The 16,199-nt window shown below is 49.7% G+C and overlaps 2 protein-coding genes across 2 annotated transcripts in view; both read right to left on the reverse strand.

Annotated features, from left to right (window-relative positions):
• Window positions 1-128: 128 nt before the first annotated feature.
• On the reverse strand, window positions 129-6,354 carry rbm15 (RNA binding motif protein 15). The gene has a single exon (XM_084461734.1). It carries the CDS (start codon window positions 6,267-6,269, stop codon window positions 3,687-3,689), a length of 2,583 nt encoding a protein of 860 aa, XP_084317860.1. The 5' UTR covers window positions 6,270-6,354; the 3' UTR covers window positions 129-3,686.
• Window positions 6,355-6,939: 585 nt separating this feature from the next.
• Window positions 6,940-16,199, reverse strand: part of LOC311307085 (low-density lipoprotein receptor-related protein 1-like) — a 101,076-nt gene continuing 91,816 nt past the window's right edge. Inside the window, exons 76-89 of the mRNA XM_084435843.1 lie at window positions 15,364-15,656; window positions 14,921-15,099; window positions 14,517-14,623; window positions 14,237-14,356; window positions 13,817-13,993; window positions 13,187-13,327; window positions 12,383-12,556; window positions 11,955-12,116; window positions 11,218-11,389; window positions 10,681-10,782; window positions 10,509-10,582; window positions 10,291-10,384; window positions 9,208-9,352; window positions 6,940-8,889 (exon numbers count right to left, since the gene is read on the reverse strand). Of these exons, the coding sequence (XP_084291969.1) occupies window positions 8,752-8,889; window positions 9,208-9,352; window positions 10,291-10,384; window positions 10,509-10,582; window positions 10,681-10,782; window positions 11,218-11,389; window positions 11,955-12,116; window positions 12,383-12,556; window positions 13,187-13,327; window positions 13,817-13,993; window positions 14,237-14,356; window positions 14,517-14,623; window positions 14,921-15,099; window positions 15,364-15,656 (2,078 nt within the window). The 3' untranslated portion in view covers window positions 6,940-8,751. The remainder of the gene's footprint in view (window positions 8,890-9,207; window positions 9,353-10,290; window positions 10,385-10,508; window positions 10,583-10,680; window positions 10,783-11,217; window positions 11,390-11,954; window positions 12,117-12,382; window positions 12,557-13,186; window positions 13,328-13,816; window positions 13,994-14,236; window positions 14,357-14,516; window positions 14,624-14,920; window positions 15,100-15,363; window positions 15,657-16,199) is intronic.

A 16,199-nucleotide genomic window follows, 5' to 3' on the forward strand; every position in this document is an offset into this window, starting at 1 on the left:
AATCATTAACTGAGCGAAGAGGGAGAAACAGAGGAGGAATGTAGCTGGAATATCAGTTTTCTAATGACATTCACCCCCCCCCCCCCCCAATGGACCATGTACCCAGGAAAACCCTATAAAAACACTGAACAGACGCCTGGAGAGGTTGCGGAGCGCGCCTAGGAGCTACACGAGACTCCTGAACTCCAGTAAGGTAGGTCCCACCCAAAGTCAGCCTGTGCCCAGGTTTTCTCATCAGTGTATTTTACACACATGAAAGTAAATCACCTACTTTAACAGTGAACAGGAATCAGCTTTAGGCTATGTCTGTATTGTTACTGTCCTACCAAGACATCATGAGTTTATTTCAGACTGAATTTAAATTCCTGACTACATGCAAGATATGTGAGACTGGTGGTCTTATGAAGTACTTACTGTAAATTTGTACTGATGACATGTACTTACCTCTGCTGCTAGCAAGCTTATGATACAGACCTGCCCTGCAGCACTGATGCTTCTTATTCTCCACCGTCTGGTTCTCGTGGTGTAGTGATGTCAGCTCCTGCCTCCCTGTCCATCAGTGGGTGTGTCAATGGGAAGGCTGTTTACTGGTGTGCAGTTCCTCACTGATCCTCCAGAGGGCACTGTTCTTCCTGGGAGGTCTCATTTCCAGCACCATGGCTGGGATTCTGATTCACACTGAAATATTCAAAATGGGGGCTTGTGGCAGTTTAAACAAGATACAAGGATGCGTGTTTCTTCATCACAGCGAGGTGCTTTCAAACATTCTTCACCCAGCGGTCACAAAATGAAGAAGTCAATGACAGGGGATCCCTTGAAATGGAGACAGATTTGAAATTCTCACTTTGTTTTTCAGCATTCATTCCCTTGAGATGCATATGCTGTTGGAATGCTGGGACCAACCTCAGCTGAACAAACTCACTGCCTTCTATCCCGCTCTGGGGAAAAGGCACGGACAGGGGGCCAACACACGGGAGCAAATCACAACTCTGCAGTAAACCAAACTCCTAGCTGTGACAGTGATCCTCTTCAACGCTTAAATGGGAGTCAAAAACAAAGTCAAACAGTCAACATAAAATCATAACTGGAGGAATCAAGCTACCGGTGAAAGGAAAATTTCCTCAGCACTAGGGAAACGTAAGAAAAAAAAAATCAGCCGAAATGTTTTCAAACGGACAGCCAAACAGCTGTTTTGTAGGATGTTAATTTGAAAACGTCAGTGTGAAATCGCACACATGGCCCTCCCAACAGAGCAGCGGGTGAGGCAGGCAGGATATCCTCAGTGCGGGTGGGGAATTAGGGAGAGGGCACAGACAAACCTCAATGATGGGAGGGGGGGGCTCTGTGTCAAATCAATAAGAGCAGAACCTTGTCGAAAAACAGCCACAGTAAAAGGGCAATGGGGGCTGCTGCTCCCTCCTGCCCTGTGCTGTGTTCCCAGACTGCACCAGTGTGTCCTGCGCCCGCGGTCACACAGCAAGGCAGGCCACTGGCTGTTGGTCCAGGGGACAGCAGGGGGGGGGGGTAACTTATCAGCACTGGGGAGGTAACTTATCAGGAACATCCTGAAAACCTGTCAGGAAACGCTGTCAATCCTCACAAGAGGCAGAGGTCTCTCCGTTTGCTTCTGACCATGTCTCCGTTGGTGATTGTGCGGAAACAACAATTCAAGTGACAACAATTCCTTGGAAACACAACAAAGCAGGGTAGAGCAGTTTTCTTCAATTCACTTCCACGGCAAAGACAAGTTTCCCTCAAATGAAGCAATTTATTGATATTCGGTCACATGAGTGCCAAACGCACTTGAATGTATGTGTGCAGCCTGGAGCGAGCCGCGTGGGGCTTCTCTTCGTTTCTCTCCCATGAAATCAGGTGAACATTGCACAAGGCAGGGGATCATCATGTATTTCCACTTATGAAATGAAGTCATCACAAACGCAGACACACAACTTAAAAGCTGCCTTATCAGCGAAATTTACACAGATACTATGTTTCCTTTTCTTGCGCAGTTCCCGTGAGGTCTCAGGGGTTTCAGCCATCATGAGCCCACAGTTGAGGTGGGTGTGACACGACCTTTCTTTCCAGACATGTTCTCCTTAGATAAACTATTCCTCTCCAAAATACAACGCAATCGTTCATTAGTTTAAAATAAAAAACAAATGGCACCAACTAAACACTATGGTTGGCCATTAAAATCTGGTGGCAGCATATGACGTTAAAAGAAATGTGAAAATATTTAATTTAAAAATGGAATACAGGCCTACCTGTAGGCTAATAACTAGTACTACAAAAAAACACTCAAAATGTTACACATAAATCAATGTTCAATAGTCTCAATATTTTAGGGTGATAAAAAGGGAACCATTCTGACTGGTGCACACAAGGTATTTTCATAAATTTGCATTAGCTTTAAAAATTCTAATATTCTGACACTGAATATTTCTCTTATAGTCTAATACCTGTGAAGTGAGAAACATCAGTAGACTGCTTTAGAGGTCTAGACAAAAGGGAAAAAAAAGCATAGAACTCTTTTCTTTTCTAACATAACAAATTAGGTCACAATGCACTACCATATTTACCGCGCATATCAATAACATCATATTTCAGTAAATTATGTTAGCTTTATTTTCACCATGCCTTCTCTGTCATGTTACGTTTAAGGGCTAATACCGTGGCTGCAAAAAAATGTAATATATATTACATTAACATTCGGCAGTAGGCTAGGCAAACCAGCCAAAAACTGCCATTTACTGAAAAGACTAACTGTAACTGACAAGAAACCCAATGGTGATTAACTCCAATTTGGACTCAACCCATTTTGTAGTGTTGTCCAGGCAATCATTGCTTGTATCATTCTGCACACATTGCAGATGCCTAGGCCTGACTAAACCTATAGGCTACTAGCAGAAGAAGCATCTGTGCTTAAAGTCTTTTAGATGCTATGTAGCTATACAGAAACACAGGAACCAAGGAATTGCCTTTGTCTCATTGTATATGGGAAAGTGCAAGTAGCATGCACAACACATTTCGTGAGAGATGCCAATGAATGTACCCTCTGTACACCTTTACAATGTACCCCCTGTGCACCTTTACAATGGCAGCGTTCAAAGCTGTTAAATAGGCCTGCTTGTGCCTTTCGCAAAATATGACTTGGAGAAAAACCATCAACCACCAGGTCGTAGCCTGCATAGGGCCTTGATGGGATCAGTCTCTCAACTGATTGTTTTAAGCATAACACAATGTAGCCCATGTAGGCTATATGAACCCAGCCTGGAAGGGGAATATTTAGCAGTAGAGCAACTCTACTCACAGTGGTTTATGATGTTTTCGGGAATGAAAACAAAAAAAGGTGCCTTTGTACATCATTTTATACTTGAATTTTATGTCTAGAGGCCTATTTCTGATTTCTATCTGAGTACTTAAAATGGATAGACCTAACAATTCTGCATAAATTTAGCTTGAAATGAGCATATACTCCTTCTGAAGCAGGGTATACCCATATGACATTCTTAAAACTTTGTGAGCGGCCATTCCATTTCTTTTTGGTGCAATTCTTAGTTAACACATACACCCCCAAAACATACAGTACCCTATTATGCACAAAACACACACAGCATGCAAACAGACACAGAGCGGGCTTCCAATTTTACAACATCTGACATTGTCGTCAGCTCGTTCCTGACTCGTTAAGACGCCCCGCGGACCACAATCATCACCAGGTAGTCCTCCTCGGTTTTCGCCAGGGCCTTAGCGGACGAATCTAAGAACTGCTGGGAGAAATCGCAGGGCGGGAAAGCGTGGAGGACGCCCGCGCTGTCCTTATCCCGGCTGCCCCCCACCGGCAGGCTGATGACTCCGGCCGCCTGCTTTTGCTTTAGGTAGGAGACCAGGTTGCGCAGCGGCCGCTGGGTGGAGGCGGCCGGGTCGGATGAGGACACCTCCTCCGTGCTCCCGGGCACCGCCAGCAGGACGGCGTAGCCGCCGGGGCCCGCCACCTTGATCCGCCGGGAGACCTCGTCCAGCTTGGGCTGGTCCAGGCGCAGGCGCTGCGTGATCTTCAGCTCGCCCACCTGCCTCCCCTTGGCGGCGCCGTCGACGAGCAGGTCGCTGGCCACGGCCTGGTCGCCCTCCAGCAGGTGCATGTTGGCGGGGAAGTTGCTGTTCTTCAGGAGCAGCATGCCGCGCCAGGCCAGGCTCAGCTTGCCGCCCTCCTGTTTGGACGACTGGCCGCCGCCGCCTCCGCCTTTGGGGCCGCCCTGCTCCAGACGCTCCCTCTTGGTGGGGCCCTTGCCACCGCCGTCGCCCGCCTTGCGCTTGCGCTCCCCCGCCGCGGACGCCCCGCCGCCGGAAGGACCCCGGTCGACGACGCCCTGGCCTTTAAGTCTCCTCTCGCCGCCTCGCTCCAGGCTGCCGTGGCGCTCGCGCGCCGGCGAGGGCCGGTCGCTCCGCGGGGGGCGCTCCGAGTCGCTGAAGCGCCCCCCTTCCCTGCCGCTGCTGCCCCCTGGGCTGCCGTCCGGCGAGGGTCGCCGCCGGCGGACGGTCCGCTCGGTGCTGTCGGGTGAACAGTCCAGGTGGCGGCCGTCGTCCACCACGCGGCGCTTGCGGGCCGGGTCGCGACCCTGCAGCTCCCGCTCCAGGGACCAGGGCTCCTGGGGGCGCCGCTCGCGCTCCAGGTGCTCCAGCGGCTCGAAAGGGCCGGCTGCGCGCACCCGCTCGCGCAGGGCGGGGTTAGCCCACTCGGCTCCGGGGAACAGCTCTCGCTCCCGGAAGTGCAACGGCGGCGGCGTCCTTTCCCTGACCCTCAGGGGCTCGGGCGTGACGCGGTGGACGAACGACTCGGCCACCATGTCGAACGGCGGCAGGGGTAGCGGCTGCAGGAACTGCTGCTGGTAGCGGTGCTCTTCGGCAAAGTCCACCCTGAGTCTCCTCTCCGGCCCGCCCAGGGGGAAGCCACGCATGTGGGTACACGCTGCCTGAGCAGCGTCCAGGCTCTCATACTGGATGTAGGCCCAGGTGTCCCCCTTTCTGTAGTCAATGGTCCTAATGGTGCCAAAACGGTCAAACTCTCTGGCCAGTCCGGCTAGGGGCACCCATGGGCCGAGTCCCCCAACCCACAAACGTGTGGATGGAGTAGCTTTGCCATATCCTATCTTGATCGGGTTCCGGCCCACTATTTTACCAGACATGCTGAGCTTGGCGCGGTGGGCCATGTCGAGGTTCTCAAATTTTAGAAATCCATATGTACTGGTCTGCCCGCGGGTAGGTCTCTTTATGTCCACCTCAGTTATCACCCCAAATCTGTCAAAGACTCTCCGCAAGTCAGTCTCTGTCACTGTTATGTCCAAGTTGCCCAAAAACAACGTCCTATTAGCTCTTTGGTCATCCTCAGGAGAAATGAAATCATCTTCACGAAAGACGGCTCGCTCCGCAATGAAAGCTGGACGTGCCCTTGCTTCAAACAGGGCAAACTCCCTCTCACGCTCCAAGTCCCTGGGTAAGGGGGGAGGTGGAGGAGGAGGCAGTCGCCCAAGGGCCAACTGCTGGAGCCTGTAGTCTCTATATCCAAGCCCAGTTGGGGAAAGAGGTCGCTGTGTGTGCAAATGCCTGTGGCCCGGAGGTGCGACATACGGGTCTCTCTCAACGGGAGAACGACTTCTCCTCCTGTTAATGTACACAGCATCGATCTTCAGAGGCCGGTCGTAAAGGACTAACCTCCCCCGCGCATGCTTCGCCGCCCTGGCATCCTCGGGCTTTCTGAAGTTCACAAATGCAATTCTCTCGTCATTGCTTCGGCTTATTTTGACACTGACGTCCCCAAATTTTTTGAATTCATGAAAAAGTCCATCTTCAATGTCTTCGTCGCTCAACTGGGTGCCAAGTTCGCTGATTTTGAGAGTTTTGTACTCACTTTCGTTGTTGGGAGGCTGAACTCGCTGGTCTGCCCGTGAGTTGGTCCTCGGCGTGGCCAGATCGAGCGTCAGGTTGAGGTTGTGGTTCTTACCGAGAGAGGCTGCAGCGGCGTTTGGATAACTGTGATTATTCCCCGTCCGACTAGATACATGTGCGTCAAAGTCCCTGTCTCTCTTTTCACCGAGCAAACTCCTTCTCGTGGAGCCTCCGTCACTTTTCGTTGCGTTCCCATTATTGCTCCCGCTGGAAACCGAGATAGCCCCCATTTTCTTGCTGGTCGGATGGCCTCCTCCCCTGTCTCGGATATCGTCCAGGGCCCGTGAGCGCTTCTTTATCGGCGACCTTTCTTTGCCTTTCATTTCAGACAACCTTGCCGAGAACTTGCAACGATTAAGGTTTTCGTAGTTGTTTCTGCTGTTTCTTGCACCTAATTACTGTATTTAATTGTCGAATCTCTATTCACTGACCCTGCGGTTCAACAACAACATGCGCCATTTTGGCAATACTAACGTTAGGTCCCGCCCCTAGAGTGTCATTGGAGGAAAAGGTGGGCGGAAAACAATCTCCTAGTTTACTGGTAATGTCCACCGGGATGTCAATCAAATAGCTAATCAGAACAATCATCTGATTACCAACCACCCTCGGTACAGTAACTGACTATTATCGTCCTTGTCGAAAGCAAGAACGACAACGCCTATTGTCATCTTTCATAAGCACTTGTAGTGTGCTTGTGATTTCCTTTTCAATAAGGAGTTTCACACAGTCATGCCTGGCTATGATAGGCCTACTATGAAATAAATATTGATTCACTGTTATGCACTAGGCTATTGTTTTTATGTAGGCTTTTAATGATATTAACTCCCTACTGAGTCAGCGAAAAACTCTAAATTAAATAGCCATCTAGGAATATTGTAGGGCTTTTATATGGTTGCACCAACACCCATGCATGTTTCTTATAATTTATTTGATAAGTCTTCAGCCAAAAAATACCCCACCCACCCAGAGAGAAGGTCAGAACCACCATTAATTTCTACTATAAAAATCCATTTATTTTCTTATATCAAAAGAAAGAAATGAAATCATAACAAACCAGATATCAGAGCGGTGGGTTTTTTGCTAAAGCATTTTTTCCAAAATGTAAATGATTGTACTAGTTTTACATGGTTCAAATAAAAACATAACAGATCAGGAACAAAAATCAAATCAAATGTATGAATACTGTTAAGTGAGGGGTAAGCTGGAGCAGGGTTCGACTGGGGCGGTTTTGTGTGAGTACCATGCAGTGTAATAATGGCAGATATGGCTGATAACCTGTGTGTTAGAAGCAGCATGATCGGCAGTGCGTGAAACTTGGACAGACAGACTTAGACTGGGCCAGGCAGAAAGACAGCCCGCTTACGTTAGCAGTAAAGCAGAGGAATTATCAGGGGAGTGCTAATCAGAATGCTAACAGTCCTTCTCCCTGGAATGCACTTAATGAGCACGGAACCAACACATGACAAAGGCATGTAATTACATACATTTAAAACCAAAACAAAAATCACAAAGTTAAAATTCCCACAGAAGTACCTTAATCTGGCTCTCTGCTCTCTCCTGAAATACATTTTACAATCACAGAAAAAAGGACGAAAGCTAGATGCTGTCTCTCTCAGTTTCTTGTTTTGTTATAGTTTTAGGGGATGACAGGCATTCCCAGAGGCTTGCGTTGCGGCAACGTCATTACAACGCTATAGAACAGTCACTTAGTGAACGCCACAGAGTTCTACTACTGTACGAACACCGACCCTTCCGTGCTTCAGAATCACAACCCCATCCAAGATACGTCCTCTGTTCACCCAAGGCCACGAGTAGCCATCCCAGAGTCCTTATCCCGGAATGTCGGCTTCATTACAATCATCTTCATCCAACATCCACACACACCACACACATACACACACACTCTTTGACAGACACATACACTCCACTGCCTCATTCATCATTGACATGTAGCATAGCACGTCATACATAGACGGAAAAAAGTGATAAAACAATTACAGACTGCTATTTGTTACTGGTGTTTGTATTCCTGGGTACATTTTTCAAGACACTTTGTTAATAGGTTTATATATATGTAAATATATATATAGAACTTTAGTCTGTGCAAGAAAGAAAAGACAATCACTTAATAGTTCTTTGAGACAACAGAATGGACATGTTATCTATGATGCTGACTCCTCTGTGTGTACATGTGCAGGTACACAACTCCCAGCAAGCCTTGCAGCCTCGGCGTAACTAAGACCTCCAGCAGACGACATTTACACATCGGTGACATAGATCAAACCAGCATCTATAAGCATTCATTCCGACTAAACAATTAACTTGCCCCTCCTCTCCTCTCATCTCCGTGTCTTTCACAAACAACACAAGCTCGGCAATTTTTCTGAAATGGAAGAAAAGGTTTTTCTTCGCCTACACAATTCATACAAAAATAAAACATTTCAAATGATTCCACTGTCATTTCGTGTCGCTCTATTCTTTTAGGTTTGCACAGAGGTAGTGGCTATATGGATGAAGAGGGGAGGAAGAGTTGTGAGCGGAAAAATTAAAAATAATTGAATAACTGTCTATAAAATGGTTCCTTTTTCTCGCCGGAGGAATTATTTTCCTTTTTTTTTTCTTTCTCCAAAGAACAAAATATAATACTGCAATCACATACAAAAGTAGTCCTTCATTTATACATTTTATACAGTGTTCTCACTTCCTTTTTCTGTTGCTTTTCGTTCGCTTGGTAAAGGCATAAGATGAGAGTTTGTAGGCTCGGTCTCTGGCCTGTTCCGTGCCAGGCCGGCTCCGTGCCAGGCCCTATGCCAGGGGGTCACTCATGTCCTCGTCGTCCGGGGTGAGCAGCTCCTTCTTCTCGTCAGTGCTGGCCAGAGAGTTGCGGCTGTTCTGGGCGCCCATGTACAGGGTGGCATACACAGGGTTGGTGAAGTTGGTGGGCTGTGGGGTGGGGGGACCCAGGTTAGAAAGGGGGTTTAAAAGTAGGGGGTCATTGCAAACAGTGGAAAGCTTACAGGTATACAGGAAAAGCCAGCGCTCCTGTCTTGTGTCCCCTCTAGTTAAGTGTCCCCTCTAGTTAATTGTACAACTGTAATTCCTGCTACTGTAGCTTCATCTATTTAGTCCTGCATCATCTTATGTAGTCTCTAATCAACAGTTTGTTAGGAGAGATGTGGCAGTGTAAACGCATGCATGCATGTGTGTGTGTGTGTGTGTATGTGTGTGTGTGAGTGTGTCTGTGTGTGTGTGTATAAAAACCTTGTCTGGGTCCAAAGCAAAGTCTGAATCCAGAAGTTCCCCAGCATCATCATCAGGTTCTCCTTCGTAGATCTTGTACGCAGGGTTCCCAATTTCCACATTCATGGCCCCATTGGTCATCCTGTGATGCTGGAATCCCTTTGCCCTGTGAACATACGCACACACACATACACACACACACACACACACACACACACACAAACACACACTGAATCAGACTCTGACCTCAATACAGATGGGGGACAACACACAAACACATAGTACTGAGAGAACTTTGAATCAAGCCACTGACAAGAGAAATCCAGCGAACACCAAACGCCCACGCGCCATGAGCAACATACAGGTCATGTTCTGACAGATGTGTCCACATAGACGAGGCAACACAGAACCACGTTGGGTTGGTACAGTTAGTGGCACAAATGAGCTTTCATCAAAAGGCCATTTGAACACATCCAGTGTGGTACGACAGTGTGAGATGTGTTTTTGGGAGAATGCTTGATATTCAAACTGACTGCTACAGTACAACGCAGGCACAGCAGCACCACTGATAAGATGTACACGCATATTCATGGACGTCAACAGGAAGGGGTATGGGCAGGGGAGGGGAGACGGACTTAACGCCAGCCAACCCTATGTGAGATCTGCTTAACAGATCCCTGCGTTGCTGGGCAGGAGACCCTGTACATATCAAGAGAGTGCAGGCAGGGACAGACGGATAGACAGACTCTACAGAGAGAGCAGAACTGGACCAACGGACAGCATGTCGCTGTGACAACAGAGCGGGGGGGCTTGGGGGAGGAGACAGGTGAAAGATGTGGCCCTATCGAGTTACCGCGAGTGTCGGGAACGAGATTTGCCCGACCATAGAGACCTGGGAGACAGGAGAGAGGTGGTTATCCACGGAACAGAGGGAGACGGTGAGAGAGGAATAGAAAACAGAGAGATTAAAGGAGAGAAAGAGGCAGAAAATGTGTGAAAGAGAGAGAGAGAAATGGCAGAGGGAAGTACAGACTACTGATGAAAGGAGAAGAGGAGATGCAGAGTTTGTGAATCCCCTGGAACCAGTGAGACGATTCTACTCACCCACGCATTCTCCTCTTGTACCACAAGATGGCGCCCACCACCAACAGCGCCAGCAGCAGCAGCAGGAGCACTGGGATGACCACAGAGGCGGTGCCTTGGGACAGAAGAACAGACCGACCAATAAGCTCAGGGAAACAGAGAAGGGAGGAGGTTTTGGGGTAGTGTGTACTGCTGTAATGCTGATACAAGCGTATGGAGGCGCCTCTGTAGTATCTTACTTCCAGTGGAATCGCGGGACTTCACGGTGGCGGCAGTGACGCTGCACCTGAAACCTGTCCATCCCGGAGGACAACTAACACACACACACACACCAGAGATTAGAGAGTGTAACGAAACAGATGAGTATGTGTGTGTGTATGTGTGAGAGAGAGAGAGGGGTCATCATCTTACGTGCACTGGGGGAACAACGTGCGTGGGTCCACCGTGCACTGACCGCTGTTGAGGCAGAAGTCCCGACAGGTGTAGCAGCTGGGCTGGATCAGGCCGTTACAGCTGCACACATACAGGTAAACACAGACAGGTAAACACATACAGGTAAGCACATACAGGTAAGCACATACAGGTAAACACATACAGGTAAGCACATACAGGTAAACACATACAGGTAAACACATACAGGTAAACACATACAGGTAAGCACATACAGGTAAGCACATACAGGTAAACACATACAGGTAAGCACATACAGGTAAACACATACAGGTAAGCACATACAGGTAAGCACATACAGGTAAACACATACAGATAAACACATACAGATAAACACAGACCAGGACAGAGGGAGAAAGAGTGAACATCCAGTGGTACTAGACAGCCTACAAAGTATGTGTAGACTGGTGGAACTGAGCACAGTTTGACAGAGTGATGTGTGCCTGAAAATTGTCTGTGTGTGTGAGTGTGTGTGTGTGTGTGTGTGTGTGTGTGTACCTGCAGGTGACCTCTCCAGAGGGTTTGGGTGTACACTTGCCCTCCCCACAGTACACACACTTGTCCAGCTCGCAGTTGTGTCCGAGGAACTGCGGCGGGCAGCGACACAGCTTGGTTCCGTTGTTGGTCTCCAGACACATGCCCTCATGCTCGCAGTAGCCTTCACATTTACCTGAGGACCGGGGGAGGCGGGGTCAGTCTGATACTTTCAACACTTCCTTCCTTCCTTCCTTCCTTCCTTCCTTCCTTCCTTCCTTCCTTCCTTCCTTCCTTCCTTCCTTCCTTCCTTCCTTCCTTCCTTCCTTCCTTCCTTCCTTCCTTCCTCCCTCCCTCCCTCCCTCCCTCCCTCCCTTCCTTCCTTCCTTCCTTCCTTCCTTCCTCCCTCCCTCCCTCCCTCCCTCCCTCCCTCCCTCCCTTCCTTCAAACACGACTGGTTAGATGAAAGCCTCTACACAGATACCAATCCAGTCAAGTCAGATCGGTGATTTCTCAGACACTATTCACACCACTGGAGCCTAGGACTGGGTATACCAGATGCCTGACAGCAGATAAAGGGAGATACTAGCAAGCTGAGCATCACTCAGTTAAGGTGCTCCACGTGCTACACACTGGCTGTGGTAGGATGAGGTGATCCCCCCAACTCCATTTGCCTTTGAGCATCGGAAAAAGCGCTAAAGAAATACAGTACAATACATTATTATTATTATTCTTTAGAAGGAGGCTGGACAGACACTCACTATACTGGCACTGGTCACCCAGGTACTCAGCCGGGCAGCGGCAGGTGGGCTGGTTGCCCTGGTTGACGCTGCAGACGCCCCCGTTGACACAGTAGTCTTGGCAGGTCTGCCGGTTGCAGTTGGGGCCCGTGAAGCCCGTCAGACAGCGGCACGTCGGAGCACCTGGGACACAGAGACGAGAGCCGGCGTTGGCGGGGGGAGGAGGGTGGGGGGGGAGAGACACACGGATCGGCTCCGGGCGGCGCGTGACGCGCACAACGCCTGCGGCGGAATCGTATTCGTCAACGAAACGCCAGCACCCCAAACTGAAGAGGCCGGCTGTTTCTTTACATGCCGTGGTCGGGGTGAGGTCAATCGAACCTGTACTCCGTCCGTTTTTTTTGCTGACGTGTGTGTGTGTGTGTGTGGAGCTCCACTGCGGTCCGTACCTGTGGGTGAGGCGGTGCAGGTGCCCCCGTTCTTGCAGTAGTCCCGACAGTGGTTGGTCTCGCAGCGCTCCCCGCTGTAGCTGGCCTGACAGCGACACTTGGCCTGCTGGCGGGCGTTGAGGAAGCAGCTGCCGCCATTCTGGCACTGGATGGTGCACGCTCCCGCGGGGGGCGCTGGGAGCAGGGGGAGGAAGGGGGGAGGGTGGGGTTACTGGCAGGTCCTTGACAGAGCGCCATCTCTATTGCTATAACGTATTAGAATGTGAAGCGACTGTTTTGTCAGGGTTTGGGTGGCATTCCCATTCAGAGTCCCCGAATCCAACCCCTATATCTCCACTGTTTCAGCACCTATCTCAACATTTTGTGGTTGAGCTTGAAGTCCGGTGGACCAGCACAGACACAGCACTGGAACGGGCGTCAAAGCTGTGTGCTGGACAAACCTTGCTAGCGCTAACGGTAGGGTTGCGGCGGTCATTTGAATTTCCTGTCTTTTGAGGCTTTTAACAAACTCATCACATAAAACATTTTCTGTTTTTAATGTGTATGTCCTCATTTACGCACACAAGTATGTGTGTGTGCAGTATAGATACGGTACACTAATGTGTGCGGTGTATGTGTGTGGTTTGCACGTAACATTATAATACAATATATTATTATTATATGTCCATTTATGTTTTTATCCCTCTCCTTTTATATAAAGCACTATGTGCTACATTGATTTGTATGACTGGTGCTGAATAAATACAATGACAGTGACATTGTGTGTGTACAGTATGCGGGTGTACTGTACTGTACTGGACTCACATAGCGGTGACTGTGTGGGGAGAGGACGCTCCACGCAGGTTCCGTTGTCCGCCACTCTGTCGTTGGGGCAGGTGCACACGGGTCCGCTGGGGCTGAGCAGACACAGCCACTCACACTTCTTCCTGTCACATGGGTTGGTCACTGACAGAGAGAGAGAGGGGGGGGGGGAGGGAGAGGGAGAGAGAGAGGGAGAGGGAGAGGGGGGGGGGGGAGAGGGAGAGAGAGAGAGGGGGGGGGGAGAGAGAGAGGGAGAGAGAGAGGGAGGGAGAGAGAGAGGGAAAGAGAGAGAGGGGGGGGGAGAGAGAGAGAGAGAGAGGGAGAGGGAGAGGGAGAGAGGGAGAGGGAGAGGGAGAGGGAGAGGGAGAGGGAGAGGGAGAGGGAGAGGGAGAGGGAGAGTAGCCAATCAAAACCAGCACAGGGTGGAGAACAGAACAGACACCCCGTGTTAGTGGTCCAGAGAGCGCACTATAGTCAGAAATATTAATACTATTGGACGGTTTTCTGAACATAGATTACATCTATTCCTAGAACTTCATCTGTATCCGGGCTTAATCTGTTCCCGGGAACCAGTGGCTACGGTCATTAACAGAGGGCATAACGGAGCGTGATCAACAAGTTCCGGCCGCTCACTTTCTGGTTGTTTGTAGCGGTGGTACAGGACTATGTCCGTGGCGTGGTTGATGCCCGTGGTCAGGTTCTCCATGGGGCCCTTGCCAAACTTGTTGACCCGGAAGACGACGTTGTTGACGTAGGTGACCCCGTAGATGTAGTCCTCAAAGATGTCTATGCTGAACGGGTGGAGGAGGTCTGGAGAGGGATGGATGGAGAGGGTGGGGACAAGACATTTTTACAGTGTTATTACTGTTTATTCATATTGTGCATAACCTATTGAGGAAAAACATGTAAAAATATATAAAATATGTATTAAATATACTATAAATTCAGAAAAAATATGTGTTTCCAGTTTCCACACATCTGTTTAGTCTTGAGAAAGTAATTATCTGGATTCAGACAAGGAAGTACTAGGATGAACCAGGGGGGGGACTGAACTGTTTTTGAGGTTGGTGACGGCGATGACCGGGTCCGACCCGTCGAGACGCACGCTGCCGATGATGGACAGCTTAGCGTCCGCCCAGTACAGACGCTCGTTGAAGTAGTCCACAGCCAGACCTGCGGAGACGCGAGACAGAGAAAAGCTGAAGACGAGAAGACAGGTGGGGCTGCTGTGATGCCACTATGATGCAATGGGCGAATGCTTGGCAACTGTGCGACGCTGAACAAGATGCTACGCTAACGCTAACAGCGCGCTACTGTATATTGCGACCCTAACCTGTGGGCCACTGTATGTTCTCGTGGACCAGCGTCTGTCTCAGCGTGCCGTCCATGGCTGCGGTCTCAATCTTCGGGTGGTTCCCCCAGTCTGCCCAGTACATGGTCCTGCGGGGTCGCACACACACAGGTGGTCAGAGGAGCTCAGACGCTCTGGAAAAATGCATCCTCTCTTTATTCCCTTTGAAAAATCGTTGATTTGACACAAATAGACTGGTAGAAGCTGCTTGTGGATGAGAATCTCCCTCATTCGATCATGTTTGATTAAATCAGTTTAGATTTAAATTAGATCAAGTAAATGAGGAAGAAAGGATGCATTTCTAGAACATTACCAAGGGGGAAACGGAACATGTGTTGTTTTATAATTGTTAATAACTTTATCTCCTGTGCAGGGTGGTCTCTCACCCTCTCTGGGGGTCCACCACGATGGCGTAGGGCTCGTCGATCATGCCCGAGATGAGGGTCTTGCGGTGGTGGCCCGATATTTGGGCCACTTCGATCACGTCCCGGCCTGAATCGGTCCAGTACAGGTTCCCGGCCACCCAGTCCACGGCTATACCGCGAGGCATCTTCAGCTCTGCGATCTATGCATCAGGGGAGAGATGGAGGCTTTGGTTAGATTGTGTGTGTGTGTGTGTGTGTGTGTGTGTGTGTGTGTGTGTGTGTGTGTGTGTGAGAGAGAGAGAGAGAGAGAGAGAGAGAGAGAGAGAGAGAGAAAGAGAACGAGAAAGATTTGATGTATGCACTGTATGTTGCGTGACCCTCGAGTGTGTATGTGTTTGCGGGTGTGTATGTGTGTGTGTGTCTGCGAGCGTGTGCGCACTGTGCGTCCGTCTCCCGAGCCTCACCTCCAGGTTGGTGACTCCGCCCTCGCTTTGGCGGCGGTTGCGGTGGGAGTTGGAGGAGGGGCCGGAGGACGAGGAAGAGGAGGTCCCGGGGAGCTCGTAGAAGGAGATGCGACCTGTGTGCCAGTTGGTCCAGAAGATGCGGTTGGTCTTGACGTGCAGGTCCATGGCGTCGATGCGCACGTTGGCGTCGCCCTGGAAGGTCTGCTCGTAGCGCCAGTTGGGCATGCCGGGGTCCAGGCTGCGGATCTCGTTGTCGTCGGCGATGTAGAGCACCTGTCTGCTGCTGTTCTGGCCTGATGAGAGATGTTTTGAGTTAACGTAAGTACAGTAGCTGATCATCTAAAACACACACACACACATGTAGTGATCATCTAAAACACACACACACACACACACACACACACACAGATCATCTAAAACACACACACACACACACGTAGTGATCATCTAAAACACACACACACACACACACGTAGTGATCATCTAAAACACACACACACATCTAGTGATAATCTACACATGCACACATGTCCATAGGGAATACACTGTACGTCACACACTAAAGAGTCTTTAGACTGACGTCTTTCAATACTGTACAGTAGCAACCAGCTCAGTGGCCCTGTGGTTGGAGTGTCTGCCCTGAGATTTGGAGGTTGGGGGTTCGATCCCCGGCAGAGTCATACCAAAGACTATAAAAAATGGTATCCAATGCCTCCCTGCTCGGCAATCAGCATCAAGGGTTGGGTTGGGGGTAAGTCCCTGTGACATACTAGCATCATGTCCAGGGGGTGGACTTGAACTTCAAGATACCTCACGCTAAGGAATAGGGGGATAGG

Source organism: Borostomias antarcticus (assembly GCF_949987555.1).
Source record: "Borostomias antarcticus genome assembly, chromosome: 3".
Lineage (NCBI taxonomy): Eukaryota > Metazoa > Chordata > Actinopteri > Stomiiformes > Stomiidae > Borostomias > Borostomias antarcticus.

Coding starts and splice junctions, on each gene's coding strand:
- rbm15 (XM_084461734.1), bottom strand. CDS start 6,269: ATGAAAGGCAAAGAAAGGTCGCCGATAAAGAAGCGCTCACGGGCCCTG.